Source organism: Ctenopharyngodon idella, chromosome 13 (genome assembly GCF_019924925.1).
Source record: "Ctenopharyngodon idella isolate HZGC_01 chromosome 13, HZGC01, whole genome shotgun sequence".
Lineage (NCBI taxonomy): Eukaryota > Metazoa > Chordata > Actinopteri > Cypriniformes > Xenocyprididae > Ctenopharyngodon > Ctenopharyngodon idella.
This window is the reverse complement of record NC_067232.1, coordinates 8,842,219-8,858,346: the sequence shown is the minus strand read 5'-3', so window position 1 is coordinate 8,858,346 and position 16,128 is coordinate 8,842,219. Positions and strand designations below refer to the sequence as shown.

The 16,128-nt window shown below is 36.6% G+C and overlaps 3 protein-coding genes across 4 annotated transcripts in view; 2 read left to right on the top strand and 1 right to left on the bottom strand.

Annotated features, from left to right (window-relative positions):
- Window positions 1–167: 167 nt before the first annotated feature.
- cog2 (component of oligomeric golgi complex 2) lies at window positions 168–9,883 on the top strand. Its single transcript, XM_051918060.1, has 18 exons — window positions 168–364; window positions 1,020–1,181; window positions 1,356–1,421; window positions 1,508–1,588; window positions 1,678–1,778; window positions 2,460–2,568; window positions 3,555–3,734; window positions 3,922–4,046; window positions 4,158–4,284; window positions 4,401–4,540; window positions 6,519–6,580; window positions 7,115–7,266; window positions 7,345–7,527; window positions 7,616–7,688; window positions 7,788–7,930; window positions 8,646–8,785; window positions 8,899–9,079; window positions 9,174–9,883. Exons 1-18 carry the CDS (start codon window positions 308–310, stop codon window positions 9,279–9,281), a joined length of 2,190 nt encoding a protein of 729 aa, XP_051774020.1. The 5' UTR covers window positions 168–307; the 3' UTR covers window positions 9,282–9,883.
- Window positions 9,884–10,290: 407 nt separating this feature from the next.
- Window positions 10,291–13,903, bottom strand: agt (angiotensinogen). Its single transcript, XM_051918069.1, has 5 exons — window positions 13,744–13,903; window positions 12,077–12,862; window positions 11,141–11,411; window positions 10,904–11,054; window positions 10,291–10,721 (listed from the first exon to the last, which is right to left on the bottom strand). Exons 2-5 carry the CDS (start codon window positions 12,834–12,836, stop codon window positions 10,545–10,547), a joined length of 1,359 nt encoding a protein of 452 aa, XP_051774029.1. The 5' UTR covers window positions 12,837–12,862; window positions 13,744–13,903; the 3' UTR covers window positions 10,291–10,544.
- Window positions 13,904–14,362: 459 nt separating this feature from the next.
- Window positions 14,363–16,128, top strand: part of phactr2 (phosphatase and actin regulator 2) — a 43,840-nt gene continuing 42,074 nt past the window's right edge. The window contains exon 1 of one of the 2 annotated variants that reach the window (XM_051918062.1): window positions 14,363–14,878. In XM_051918062.1, the coding sequence (XP_051774022.1) occupies window positions 14,746–14,878 (133 nt within the window). In that variant the 5' untranslated portion in view covers window positions 14,363–14,745. The remainder of the gene's footprint in view (window positions 14,879–16,128) is intronic. The other variant, XM_051918065.1, reaches the window with a different exon arrangement.

Here is a 16,128-nt window from a genome sequence, read left to right as displayed (position 1 = left end):
GGCGGTGTAAAATACGCGTGTTCACTTAGATGGGATTAACTTGGCATTAAATGAGTGATCATCATTGGTTTGTGCATTATAGTTATGCTGCAGTACCGATGGTAGTCAACTGGGGCGCTATTCACAGACATTCTCCCTTTCAGAGATTGTAGGGTTTTGTATTTTTCACCTACTCGTTAGCGTGTGCCATGTTTGCGGAAGTTGAAGCGATTACTCTGTCATTTGAAACGAAATGTAGCAAATAGTCTTCACGTTTAAAAAAATACGTTTGCCGATTATTTTGTTTGTGGCCCGTCCTAAAAGAACGATGACCTTACCAAAGGGACCCGATTCTTTGTGTTTCGACAAAGACGAATTTATGAAGGTGAGTCTGCTGTTATTAAATGTGTTAACTAAATAGAGCCCTGTGTTCAGCTGTACAGTAAATAACTTGATTAACCAGTTATTTATGTTTAGTTTGTGTGTTGTATTTATATTTTGAAGTACTGCTTGAGCCAGTTAACGCTGTTCAGACTTTACCGACGTTATGTTTGGGGCCGTAGAGACCCAAATGATGAACACTTGCAAATAATAAGAGACATTTAGAAATTCATTTCTTTTTTTTCTTTTTTTTTTACCTCTTCCGGCGCTTTTATTATGTTCATTTGACTTAACATATTCGACATGAATTATTAAATCTTTAACCCTCACAAATCCTATGTGCTCTTTTCAGAAATGTGACTGTGACTTTAAAAATGAGTGAACGTTTACAGTGTGTACACCAACTAGAAAATCTTATGTTTGAGGGTCCCCAGAAGCTATGTAATAACATTTTCCATGGAGGACAGATGAAGCATGTTACCAAGTTGAAATTTATGTTTATAATCAGTTCTCATATGATTATGAAAAGTCATGAAATATCAACTTGACAGAAGTATTTCTTAACTGTTCTTCAGTTTCTTAGAGTTTTTGAAATCATTTGACACCACCTTTCTGCCTGATAGCATTTTGATGTCAAATATTTGTACATTTCCATGCAGGATGATTTCGACGTGGACAAATTTGTGGCTGATTGCAGAAAGCGTGTCCAGCTGGAGGAGATGCGTGAAGATCTGGAGCAATATTACAGACTCCTCAAAACAGCCATGGTCGAGCTTATCAATAAAGACTATGCAGATTTTGTTAACCTGTCCACCAATCTTGTGAGTTTTTCTGCTTTATGAACAACATTATACAGCATTTTCAGCAGAAATGGTGTTCTACCGAAAATTGTGTACTTTGTTTTATTATAGCACTAGTATGTTTTGTTTTTTGCCACATACTTTATTAGCGTATTGTTTACCTGAATGACAGAGAAGTATTTATCTGTGTTTTAGGTTGGAATGGATAAAGCCCTCAATCAGCTCTCTGTTCCTCTCGGCCAGTTACGTGAAGAGGTGCTGGTAAGTGCTTAACACTTCACTGAATACTTTTGGATTTGCCAAAGTCTTTCCATTAAGTCATCTAAGTATCTTCCTCTCATGTACAGAGTTTGAGATCCTCTGTGAATGAAGTTATTGAAGCTATAGACAACCAGTTATCCAAGCAAGATGACATTCAAAAAAAGAAGGTAAGTCATGGTGCTGGAACTTGTACATTTTATTGTAAAGTACTCTGTCACCACTATGCACACATTGTCCAACATTGTGTCCTCTGTAGCTCTGTGTGTTAAGACTCATCCAAGTTGTGAGATCAGTGGAGAAGATTGAGAAAATTCTTCACCAAAACACCAAAGATACAACGTCACTCGAGACCAGCAGGTACGTTAAGTACTCAGACAGAAGAAAAAAATGAGACAAATATACTACCGTTCAAAAGTTTGGAGTCAGTTTTTTTCTTTTCTTTTTTTAAAAGTCTCTTATGCTCATCAAGTCTACATTTATCTGATCAAAAATACAGTAAAAAGAGTAATACTCTGAAATATTATTACAATTTTAATATATTTTTAAATGTGATTTATTCCTGTGATGGCAAAGCTGAATTTTCAGCAGCCTTTACTGCAGTTTTCTGTCACACGATCCTTCAGAAATCATACTGATATGCTGATTTGGTGTGCAAGAAACATTTATTATTATTTTTTTTCAATCTTCTTGAAAATAGTTGTGCTGCTTAATATTTTTGTGGAAATCATGATACATTTTTTTCAGGATTCTTTGATGAATAGAAAGTTCAAAAGAACAGAGTTTATTTGAAATAGAAATATTTAGTACAATGTAAAAGTCTTTGCTGTCACTTTTGATCAATTTAATGGGTTGTTACTGAATAAAAGTATTCATTATTTAAAAAATAAAAACCTTACTGACCCCAAATTATGCAGTAGTTTTACAAATAAACTTCTTTTGATAAATGACTTATTGCTTAATGAAAAGATTGTGTTATAATTTTGCATTACTATATTACACTTACCATTGTACATAAACAGCTTGCTCTTTGTTTTTAAGTCCTCTTCTGGCAGGTCAGATCCTAGAGCGGATTGCCACCGAGTTCAACCAGTTACAATTTCATGCAGTCCAGAGCAAAGGAATGCCATTGCTTGATAAAGTCCGCCCGGTGAGCTCCCAGTCTTAAAATAATTATGTTTCTTGTCACTTTAAAGGATTAGTTTTCTGTCATTAAGTACTCGGCCTCATGCCGTTCCACACCCGTAAGACCTTTCGTTCATCTTCGGAACACAAAGGGTTTTTTTTTTTTTTTTTAATCCTCAATAGAAAGCAATGAAGTTACCACATTCAGGGTCCAGAAAAGTAGTAAAATAGTATTTTGTTAAAATAGTCATTGTGACTACAGTGGTTCAACCTTAATGTTATAAAGAATACTTTTTGTCCTCAAAAACAAAACAAAAGTAATGACTATATTCAACAAATTTGTCTCTCCCCTGTCAGTCTCATACACAGTTGACGCAGTGAATGCAGTTCGGTGCTTTCGTGTTTACGTCTGAACACCGGCTCAGTATTGGCCGGCTCCTGCGTCTGCATCACACGCTCGTGCGTGACGCATGCGTGTGATGCTGACGCAGGAGCCGGCCAATACTGAGCCGGCGTTCTGACGTAGAACCTGGAAGCGCTGCAATGTAAATAGCGTAAGTAAAAAACAGGGGAGAGACGAATTTGTTGAATAAAGTCTTTTTTTCTTTTCTTTTTTTTTTGCTGACAAAAAGTATTCTCATCACTTCATAAAATTAAAGTTGAACCACTGTAGTCACGTTGACTATTTAACAATGTTTTTACTACTTTTCTGGACCTTGAATGTGGTAATTTCATTGCTTTCTATTTAGGATTAAAAAAAAAATCCTAATCTTGGATTTCATCAAAAGTATCTTAATTTGTGTTCCGAAGATGAACGAAGGTCTTACGGGTGTGGAACGACATGAGGGTGAGTGATTAATGATTTCATTTTTGGGTGAACTAACCCTTTAAGCTGGGATAGGGAAAAGTATTTTTAACACCGTAAAAATGTTACTTTACGTTTATGCTTCTTAGACCTATAGTGAGATGTCTGCTTACTTATTTCGTGTGGGCTTTTTTTCTGTGTTCCAGAGAATAGCAGGTATCACAGCTATGCTTCAGCAGTCTCTGGAAGGCTTATTGATCCAGGGCCTGCAGACGTCAAATGTAGATATCGTACGGCATTGCCTCAGGACATATGCCACCATCGATAAGACCAGGGATGCGGAGGCACTGGTCGGACAGGTCTTAGTCAAACCATACATGGATGAGGTACATTTTGCATATCACTCAGATACGGCTATAGTCGATTCTAATTTGCGTAACTGTCATTATTAAGATCACAATGTCACAATGTTGTGAGCTTTGCAAATACAAAATAAATGGATATGTTATTTATCCTGCTGTACTCTCCATCTGTATATAGATTTCTCAACTGCACCTGTTGTTTATTTGTCAGGTTATAGTTGAACAGTTTGTCAAGTCCAACCCTAATGGTCTTAAGATGTTGTACACAAAGCTGTTGGAGTTTGTGCCACACCATTGTAGACTGCTGCGAGAGGTGACTGGTGGGGCAATCTCTAGGTATGTCTGCCATTTGCTGTGAATGCTTTACAAAACTGTAGTGCGCCATTGTTGTCATATTATATACAAAGCAGACAGAATTTTAATGAGTTTACCCTTTTGTATGCCCAGTGATAAAGCCGACATTGTTCCAGGATATGACTTCCTGGTGAACTCTGTTTGGCCTGAAATCATTAGAGGTGTTGAAGAAAGAATCCCTTCCCTTTTTAATCCGGGAAACCCAGATGCATTTTATGAGGTAAACAAAAGAAAAACATGCACCAGAATTGCTTAATTTTTTATTGTTCAAATCACTTCTTAAAATGGCATAGTACATCTCATTAAGTGGCTCTCCTCATGTCTGTTTGTCTGCAGAAATACACTGTCAGCATGGATTTTGTGCGCAAGTTTGAGAGGCAGTGTGGTTCCCAGGCGAGCGTAAAGAGGCTGCGAGCACATCCGTGCTACCAGAGCTTCCACAACAAATGGAACCTGCCAGTGTACTTCCAGCTACGGTGAGTATGACGACTCAGAAATCCAGTCAAAGCTGCGCCATTTCACTGCTTTATCTGTTCGTGAGCTACTGTTCTGGGTCAATACAACCTGGATATCCTCTGTGACCCAGTTGTTTCCTGCACTGTGATATAATGTATTGTCAATAAATAGTAAACCCCCTAAAAAAAAAAAAAAAAAAATTCAGAGAAGGAGATTTGTTTAAATGTTTGTTGGTAACCTGCTTCGTGTAAACTTTGTGTCTGTTGGAATTTTTTTATTTGAGTCACTCATGATTTTTTGGAATTTCCTGTACAGCTTGGATTCTGTTATTTGTGCAATATATTTAAAGAGAGATAACCACCTTGGATATGAATCGATCTGTGTTTTAGGCTGGACAGTCTTTGCTCTGTGACGTTTGAGCATTACTACTCACTGATTATAAAGTCCACTGCTATCTTAGTTTGTTTAAGCCAGTATATTGTGTTTGTTTTTTCTTGGAATTAGGGTCTTGTAGTGAACTTCAGTATCTCTTGTGGTGCTTTTGTTTTATGGATTAACATTTTGGATTTGAAATAATATTTGCTATTTACGGTTGTTGTTATTGAACACTTTAAGACAAATACTGAACTAAAATATTCAGGATAAAAGCTCTTCTTTGTAAGTGGTGTTGAGGTATTTTATATTTCTTATTATCTTTATGTTAACTTTATTTATTTTTATTTTACCTGAACTATTATTATTATATTTTTAATGAATATTTCAGGTAAATTTATATGTAATTAATCATTAATTGTTACAACTAAAAGACCAAGTGTAAACGTTCTCTGATTTAAATGGCCAGAAAGATTGGTAAAAATCTAATGAGTAAAAATGCATTTGTCTTTTGTCACTCTGTTTCATTCTCCTATAATTCCTGTATAATTCCTATAATTCAGCCCACATGGACGTCATAGTCGCACACAGCCAATTATGGACCTGCGTCATGGATTATCCATTACCTGACCTTTTAGATCACAAATCGGTTGTTTAATATTCTGTTTAATACAGAATTAGTATTTGTCAAAGGTCCCAAAATCCTTGTATATCCTGTATATTTTGAATTCTCTAAACCTCTCTTAAAGGATTAGTTCACTTTCAAATGAAAATTACCCCAAGCTTTACTCACCCTCAAGCCATCCTAGGTGTATATGACTTTTTTCTTTCTGATGAACACAATTGGAGGTATAATAAATATCCTGACGCATCCAAGCTTAATAATGGCAGTGAGCGGGATCAAAGAGTATGAGCTGAAGAAATTGCCTCCATCCACATCCATCCATCATAAACATACTCCATACGGCTCCGGGGGGTTAATAAAGGCCTTCTGAAGTGAAGTGATGCGTTTGTGTAAAAAAAATATCCATATTGAACAAGTTATGAAGTAAAATATCTAGCTTCCGCCAGACCGCCTTCTGTATTCAAATTACGAAATAAACGGAACTGGTGTCACGTCAGTTAAGTTTTTTTCGTAAGTTGAATAGGGAAGGCGTAGAACGTAGCTTAAGCATTTTGAACTGCGAGAGTTCTGGCGGAAGCTAGATATTTTTCTTCATAACTAGTTTTCACAAATGCATCGCTTCGGAAGACCTTTATTAATTTCTCGGAGCCGTGTGGAGTATGTTTATAATGGATGGATGTGGATGGAAGCACTTTCTTCAGCTCATACTCGTTGATCCCGTTCATTGCCTTTATAAAGCTTGGATGCGTCAGGATATTTATTAATATATCTCCGATTGTGTTCATTAGAAAGAAGAAAGTCATATATACCAAGGATGGCTTGAGGGTGAGTAAAGCTTGGGGTAATTTTCATTTGAAAGTGAACTAATCCTTTAAGTTTAAAGTCATTGCTTTTGAAAAAATGTATAACTGCTATGTAGCAGAGGTTACTTTGAAATCATTATATTTATACAGCTGTCTTATGACTTTCTGGCCTGGATGTGTTTTTTTTTTTTTTTTTAGGTTCAAGGAGATTGCTGGAAGTCTAGAAAATGCCATTGCCGATGGACTAAAGGCATCTCCAGGTCAGTCAATGTGTTTGGATTAATGTAAGAATGAATGTGCCATGAACATAAATTAACTCCATGTTGTGTGGCCTTCTTTATTCATCTGCTGACCTGCTTTGTAATGATAAATAAAGCTGTGACTGTAACGATAGAGTGAGTAACAGATCACCACTGCTCACAGTCTGCTCTTTGTGTTTACCGCTGTCGCCTTTGGCTTGCTTAGTTGGGGACACTTGACATTTGATATTCAGCAGTGTTTTGATCTGTCTGCATTGACACCATTGTATGCGAACTGAACTGAGCTGGATGATATCACTGTTTACTCCAGTGCTGATATAGATAAATTAACTAAATTAATAACTATTGATTCTTACATCGGAATGAATCAATACTGAATTTATTTAAGATGGATAATGACAGCATTTTGTTTAAGAGCTGCTGTGCAGCCAAAATTATATACCAGTTATCACTGTAAAGCTGCTTTGACACAATCTGCATTGTTAAAAGCGCTATATAAATAAAGGTGACTTGACTTGACTTTGTGAACATCAGCGGGCGGCAGCTACCACCTGCAGGTTACTGAGGTGTTGTGGAGCTGCGTGTGCAGGTGCTGGGCTGACCAGGTGTACCTGCCACCACTTGCTCATCGATTTTGGAAACTAACGTTGCAGCTGATCTCCAGATACGGCACCTTTCTTACAGAGGTAAAGCATTACTGGCAGAAAGATAATGAATCATAATGATAAGGTTATTATTCACGTCATTTCTTTTTTGTCTCACAGGTTCTAACAAAAACATCACCTCCAGAGACTAACAAAGATTTGGTAAGACCGCTCCCAAGCTCCGCCTCCTCCACATCCAGCCGCACATCACAGGATGCAGACAGTGAATCCAGTGGCCCCACTGTTTTGTCTACAAAGCAGCTTGTCTTCATTGCAGCTGATGTTGATAAGTTACAAGGGCAGGTAATCCATGTTTTCATTTCACTTGGAGCTAAAGTCTCATTTTGATCTTATTTGCATTGAATAAGGAACGTTTTCACCTTGTTCCCAGATTCCAGATATCTCTGAGATTATCAAGGCAAAATTGGAGGGTATTGGATTCAAAAACTTTACAGTCATTTCAGGTTTGTTCTGTGGAGTAAAAAGCAATTTCTGATGTTATGAGATTAATGCCATTTCTAATCTTCTTATGTAATGTGTTTTTTTCCTGTTTGGTGCTCCAGAAGCCTTACAGGATTCCAGGGCGTTCCTGTACAGCTGCGTCCCCACGCTGAACAGCAGAATGACTCAGCATCTAACGGAAAGGAGCGTTCGTTTCCTGAAAAGCGCTTCAGAAGTCCCACGACTTTATCGAAGGACCAACAAGGTTGAGTGCTCATGTAATATTAAATGTCATGCAGAATGAATCAGTGAGTCAAGATCTGAGACAGGCTGGGAAAGGAAAACAACATTTTGATTGATTTAATTTTGTTTGATGTGTTTATAAATTATTTGGTTGACTTTTTCCCCATAAAATATTTAGTTAAATAATAGATTTCTCTAACTATTTGCTGACTCTATTTATTTTAAACAGAACTTTTTAGTCATCACCCTAATAAACTGTTCGACATGAAATGGAAATTCACACTTTTTATTTTCTGAATGCCTCCTGTTGATCTTATTTTAAACAATTTCATTTTAACTAAAAATGAATTAACTAAATTAAAATAACTCAATCTTCCAATGAAACAACAGACTTGTCTCTGGTGATGTATGCCAGACTTCTCCAATCATTCAGTTCGCTTCAACCCTGCCCTTTTCTTAGAACTGACAGCAAGTTTGCATTCAGATCCGCCTCCATCCAATCAATAACAGATGGATAGAACCAAGTCCCACCCCTTTTTTTCTTTTTTTTTTCTTTTTCAATAATTTGTTTCACTTCAATGTACATCAGAATATAGAAGAAAGTCTTTAGCTACTTCTGTTACATACTTTAAAAACCTTAAAGCACAAGCTTTGCTATTTTACATTTTCCTCTACATGCAAACAGGAAAATGTGCTCAGTGCTCTGGCCTGAACTTTGGTTGCTCTCTCATTAATAGGAAGTTCCCACCAGAGCCTCAGCCTATATGGACAACGCACTTCGGCCACTCCATCAGCTGGTCACCGACTCCAAAAATGTGGTGAAAGACTCCATCATCCAGGAGTGGCTCCGGGTCACACTCTCAGACTGCACTCATAGGTACTGCAGAGCCATACTTTTATTATTCAGGAATGTCTAGGCTAACTAGTTTTAGTTTTGGCAAAATCTAGATTGAAGATCCTTTTGCTTAAAATGACCTCTGTATTTAATAGATATTTTGAAACTATATCGGACGTGCTGAGTTCAGTGAGGAAGATGGAGGAAAGTCTAAAGAGGTTGAAACAGGCTAGGAAAACAGCCACCACCAGCAACGTAGGCATCAATGCAGGACCATCAGATGACAGTAAGATCCGCCTGCAGCTGGCACTGGATGTGGAGTATCTCGGAGAACAGGTATGAACATAGTTCTTGATGAATGATTAGCTTTTGTTTTATATCAAGTTTGCTTTATTATACTTCTCTTTTTTTTTTTTTCCCCCTCCCCAAGATTCAGAAGATGGGTCTTCAGCCAAGTGACATCACCATGTTCTCTTCTTTGCTGGAACTGGTACAGGAGGCAAGAGATCTCGCCTCAACGGAGCAGACAGGGGCCTAAGCCACAGTGGCCCTGGAGGGGCCAGATCAAAAGTAGGGTCCAGAATGGTTCCTGATTCAAATGCCTTCAGAACACATGGCTCAGTATCTGCTCCAGGAATGGTTTTATGGAGTCCTTCCATCCCTCAACTGTTCTAATAGCAGCTATATCGACCTGTCAGGAGAAGGAGCACACTAAAAGATGATTTAATCTGTGATAAGTTATTTATTGTTGAACTATATTGGATAATATGAAGTTCAGAAAAGTCATGTCATTTATGGTTCAAAATGAATAGAGTTTGTTGTATGAACCAATCAGAACTCAACATATAAAGTGCTATAAGTGTCTTGTCATATGTGGTTACAACAAAGAATTGCACATGACGCAGGTGTTTGGGTTGAGCTGTGTCTGTCAGAAGTTGTACTCTTCAGACATTAGCTCTGGTAAACCCTGACAAATAGCATCAACAGTGCAAACGCTAAAGAGGTTTAATGCTGATATTACCTCTGTTTTCCTTATTTTTAAAAAATATCAAATGGGTGTTGGAGTTTGTGTTTCACTGGGTAAGAATGGTCTCTATTAAAAAAAGATTTAACAATAAAAAATGAGGATAGTATGAACTATTTATGAGTGCTTATGTGTGTCCAGAGTTAATTTGTTACTAAAATGGCCTTGTCGAACATTTAGGAAAGGTCAGTGACCCCTCGACTAGAAGTGTGTGTTGGATACAGTAACAAAGATTTTTTATTTTTTATTTTTATTTTTTTTTTAAATAGCATTTGTTTATGTGCTTAAATGAGCCACTACTTACTGGCTAAAGAATATGTGGGTCATTGATATTACATATTTCATATTGTACAGTTGCTTTTATTTACAGGATTGTTGGATCATTTTGCATTTTTGGTTAAAAATGAATATTTCTCCAAAATGTGTTATTTTAATTTTTTTAACAGTGCATAAATTGAGTTTATACATATTTCATATTACGAATGCATCATTAAAACAATTTCAATTAATACGAGTAACCATGTTATGCATAGAAAAAACTCTTTATTAAACAATTTGAATTAGCAGTCACTAAAACACTAAAATATAAAACATCCAAGCCCTGAACATCCCTAAAAAGACTTGTTTAATTCAGATTGTCTAAGAAAATATATTACTGGTTGACCCTGTCTTGATGCTATCCATTATTTTAATATACAGTTACTAGTTGAGTGAAAGCATTAAAACACCGTTTATATTGTCATATAATGTAAAGTCACCAAAACTGAGATTATGTTTTTAGGTTGTTGGATTGATAATTTTGCCGAGCATGAGTATGGCATTAGAGTTTCCCTCTACAATAGCAAAGAAGAACGGCCGGTTGACCATGACTTTGTGGGGATCCCTTCCATCTGCAGTTCTGTTCTGAACCTCAGATCCTCCCTCTGCCATCTCAAACACAACTTTGTTGAGGACCTGTGAGATAGAAGGAGGTACACAGCCTACAGATTACTGTTGTAATTTGGTTTCAGTAATGAAAAGAACCATATAGAAGTTATTTATAACTGTAACAGCTGGTTAAAACTTGTTAAAGTCGCATCCTACTGGTCCTATTTGATTTCAGCTGGTGCAGACTCTTGCTCTAAACAGAATTTTACCTTATCAACAGTGAAGTTTTCCTTGCTGCTCAGTCTTCTGAAGTTAGCGTCAGAGCCCATGAGGTATTTCTCCACTGCCATTTCAGATAGTACTGATCTCAGGTCAGTCACAGCAGTCAAGGAGAATTTGGGTAAAGATAGTTCCAGATGTCTGCCAAGAGATTTGACAGCACAAATAGGTAAATCTGTGTGATACCTTCATCAGTGTGCACTTTCCCAGACCAAACATGCACTCACTTTTCTTTTAGATGTCGATGCCATGTAGGTATGACTGTTAAGAGCTGCTTCTCGATGTCCTGCAGGCTGGCTCCCTCATGAGGCAGTGCTAGCAGCATATAGGTTCTCTTACTGAGACCAAGTTTGACTACTGAACACTTCCTGCCAGCATCATTGAGGTACATGTAGTCTCCAGTATGCATCATAAAGGGCACTTTGACACTGGAATTGTCATGAGTCCAGAATTCCTGATCAGTGGTTGCTTCAGGTTGGAATGCAGTTTTCCAGTTACCTGGAAAAAGGTTACAGATTTTAAAATGCTACTTTTGAAAACCCAACCTACAGCAGGTGGTTTTTATTAATTTATTTTATTTTATATAAGAGCCTCAATGAGTCTATTTCTTACATTACTTTTTTCTGTTGCATGTAACAACAAAAAGGGCAATTATTTTATTTTATTTTGTTTTTGAAGTGCCTCCACGAGTCTATTTTCTACATTTTTTTTTTTTCTGTTGCTTGTAACAACATATATAATTTTATTTAATTTGTATTCCGTTTCCTACTTTATTTCTTTCTGTTACGTTTAACAACAAAAATGGGGATTTTTTTGTTTTAGTTTATTATATATGTATATATACCTGTACATATTTATGCATTTTCCTCCACTTACTTGAGATGAAGTAAAAAATAAATAAATAATTAAATATATATATATATTTTTTAGAGTCTCTCAAATTATTTATTTTATATAAATTATATATATAAAAAAATTATTTATATAAAATCCACCTTGCCCTTCTGGGCTTCATTACCAACCAAATCCAAATTCACTAAAAGTCTTTCAAGATTCTTAATATATTTCGAATATACATGAGATATTTTACTTGATTGAGGCTAATTGTATATATTGATTCTGGTTGACTGGCTGTTTCTGAATTAAAAACATCAAGCACTCACCTTTGAAATGCACCGAACTTGCAAACAGCAGGTCAGTTTTTGCAGTAACACCCTTAAACATGTTCTTAACCTTGCTGTCTGATGTTTTCTGAATGAAGTTGTTCACCTGCACCTCAGCTTCCTTGGTCTGTGAGAAGTCCACTGCTCGGACAAAAGAGTGATCTGAGAAGTCTTGTGTTCCTTGCAAAAAGTCTTTGGAAAGGTCAGCATCTGTGTTAATGAAAGTCCACACAAGGGTCCTGAGCTCATTTCGTGATTCGTCTACATGCGCGCTGATGGCCTGGAGTGTACGCAACACTGTGTGTCCGTCAATGAAGTACGCACAGTCTGCCTGTTTAGACTCCAGGTTGAGTCCTAACAGCTGCTGGTAGGAAATGGCAGTCTTTTTGGATGCTCCCAAGTAGAGGGTCACCAAAGCACCAAAGGCATTTAGGGGTGAAAGCAATGTGTTTGCATCCTTCTGTGTACGACTAAGTGCCAGGTACATGCGTAACCCGAGGAAATTTTGCAATTCTGCTAACACAGCGGTTCGTTGAGTGAGGTTTTTCAGGTTTTCTGTGGTGCTGCCGGGTCGTGGGTCTGGCTCAGTGCTGTCTTGAAGAAGAGTCAGTGGATGGACCGTCTCCACGGGCTTGTGTTCCTCATTCTGGATAACCTCACAGCTGATGTTTTCAGAGCTAAAGAGGTTGAAGGGGTGGACATACACTCGATTGGCCGTTCCCATTGAAAAGCAGGAGACTATTAAAATAGTGAGGAACATCTTGCTGGGAAATCCTCAAAGTGGACCTATGGGATTTCAAACTGATTTGAGTATGACATGGACTTGGTATTGCATACTAACAAAACTTACTGCACATTTTTTTGTATTTCAGAACCAACAGTGGCATGTCTGCTATGGCTGATTGATCTCTACTCTTCCACCCACATTTTCACAGAATTAATTGACCAGTTTCTGTCTTACAGCAGTTGTACTGAGCTGCATTTGAGGGCAATAACCCTACTGAACTAGAGAGCAGAGAACACATGACTCAGATAAAGGAGCAAAGAGTGAATTCAGTCCAGCTTTATCTCAGTGCAAAACTTTTTTTTATAATAATTTAATATATACGTACAGTATAAAGATATAAATATATAAGATTGTATATAAGATTTTTAAAAGATATTTAAAGAAATTAAAACTTTTATTCATCAAGGATGTATTAAATTGATCAAAAGTGACTCAAAATATCAAAATAGCCTAACAGGTTTCTATTTTTTTTTTTTTTTTTAAATGCTGTTACTATGAAATTTCTTATAAGATATTAAGCAGCACAAGTATTTTCAAAATAGAATAATCACATTTCAACATCTCAATATCTTGAGCACCAAATCAGCATATTAGAATGATTTCTGAAGGATCATGTGACACTGAAGACTTTAGTAATGGCTTCTGAAAATTCAGCTTCGCCATCACAGGACGAAAGTATATTTTAAAATATAGTATAAATAAGCATAAAAATGTCCCCGAAAGTCCCAGAGCAAAAACTGAGATGCAGTAATATGTCTGGATCACTGTCAAGCATAATTATAAGCCAAAAATCTTATCAGGATCATTTCATGACAATTCTATATAGATATAGATAATCAGTCATTAAGTGTGAAAGAGATAAAAGACAGCTCCTGTTTACCTTGAGATGCTTTGCTGATTCTAGAGCTGGACTATGCTGGACTGATGGTCTAACGGGTATTTAAATAACATATATTGCATGATGACCAGTCCCCTTAGTTACACATTAACCCAGTATTGAGACACTCAGATTTCCCCAATGTTCAGCTTCAAACCGGCTTCTGTGTGTTGATAAACAGCCCAGTCAGATATGACCACACACTGCCATATTTACCTAAAACATGATGTCAGAATGGTGGGTGGAGAGAGAACACTATATGGAGGTGATGTTCATAAGATGATAAACAGGAAACTGGGTGAGTCATATTTGAACCCCTTATATGAAACTGCCCAAAGTTGTAGTTAACAGTTTTGAAATATCCTATTTCATAACAGAAGAAAAAGTCTTTTTTAATAGTATTATTTTGGCCTGTAGGCTATTCATATGCAGAATATTACTTGTGTTTTCATACATGTTTAAAACGTATGCGCAACAAATAATGGCTACTATTGTGTAATTTTATTTATACGTCTAATTTGAACATTATCCTCTTGTGTGTTATTATTTAAACACTTGAAGTAGGCTACGTGTTTTTGTATTTAAAATACATACATCTCCGTATTAACGCCCCCCAGAGGAATGATTCGGAACTGCAGCTGTAAGCAGCTGCGTGACCTCAGCCTTCCTCCAGATAAAAGTCTTGTAGATGATTATCTTTTTGATGGAGGTGTTTCCGTTTCTGTCTCATTTGCTGACATAACACAGAGGGATTATTTGCAGAGGAAAGACATGCAAAACATTTCATGAGACTCAGAGAGAAGTAATCGACTTCTTGTTTTAAAAATTTGAGTTCCTTTTAAACAGGTGAACAGAGTTCCCCATTACAACCGATTGACAGACGGGTGAGGCTCTTCAAACAGAATTTAGCATCAGATTTTATCAGCGTTACCTTGACAACGAGATTACAGGATACTGAAGCGAATTGAACTTTTCTAGAAATAAAAATACAAACAAAACTGCGGAATGGCGGAGGAAGACAGTTTTTCATACCTAAAGACATTTCCTCAGGTGTTTCCTGTATTTCGAGTTCGTTCTTTAAGTGACACTTCTGCTTTTAAATCCAGAATATTGACCAGACTCCGCTCAGCCTGCTCAGGTAGGATGATCTTTATTATTATTTATTTATATTTTAGTTTAATTTTATAATCAATGTCTTTTGGTATCATATTGTGCTGGTGATGTAATGCCCTTCTCAGTGATGTTTGGTTAACTAACTTCATTTATTGACCTGTTTTCAGAAGGAATATTTTAAGAGCTAAATGATGCTGCATTTTATATTATTGCTCTTACTTAGTTTTATTGATTTTTATTTATTTATTTGTTTCTTTATGTTTCCAACGTTTTAAAGATTTATTACGCTATGTGTAGGCCTATATGATCCCAAATGACAGATATGGTGTAACATTGTCTGAATCTAATGAGAATATGTTGATATTTATGTGTAATTTAAGACTGCTTGCAGATTACATCCGGTGGGCCTGTATATGCAGTATATGTCCAAGCATTGGTTTCAATTCAAGACCTTGCGCTTATGCTGCCTTTACGTGTTCAATGAAATTATCGTAAATACGAGTTTTCGATGTAAAAAAAATTGCACATGAACGCCCTCTCATGTTGAAACAAGAATACAATAAGCTCTTAATCACGACTTCAGAAGTAGTAAAACTGATCAAATTTCCTATCGCACGTGAACGCAGCATTAAACCCAAGCAGGATATTAACAAATGCATGCGGGTTGATGGTTTTCCTCTCGCAAAAGATAAAACACAATCAATCTTAATGTCCTAAACATGTGCTGCCATTTGAGGTCTAAATATTTGGAATGAAATAAAACTAAATACAGCAGTGTAACTGCAAAGAAATATCTTTTGTATGAATTCTCTTGAATTTATGGTAAAGATCAGCTAGTTCAGTCAAATAACAAGGGCTTAAATAAACCTATAAACAGCATGAATTGCAATCATTTATGTTCCTTTTGCTTAATCCAGTTCATGGTTGAAGTCCTTTGTGGCTGCTAAACACTTTAATTCCTGTAAAGTTTAATGTAGGCCCGTGTTAAATGTTTTGTTCTGTGGTTTCTTGTCCTACCAAGCAACAGAGATATCATTTCTAAACCTACTGTAATTAGTAAACACTTTCAGAGAAAGTCTGGTTTAAATGTTATCACCCACATTGTTCTGTAACCTTTAAACCCAGTTGTCTGACACATATTTTTTTTAACCACAATCTTTGTAACCAAGTATATCAAAATGAGGGGTGATCTCATGTGGAAAAATTTGTCAGAAGTACTAACAGTGCAAAAGCTTATAGTATTGTTGAGTTTAGTGTAAACTAATAGTTCTGTTT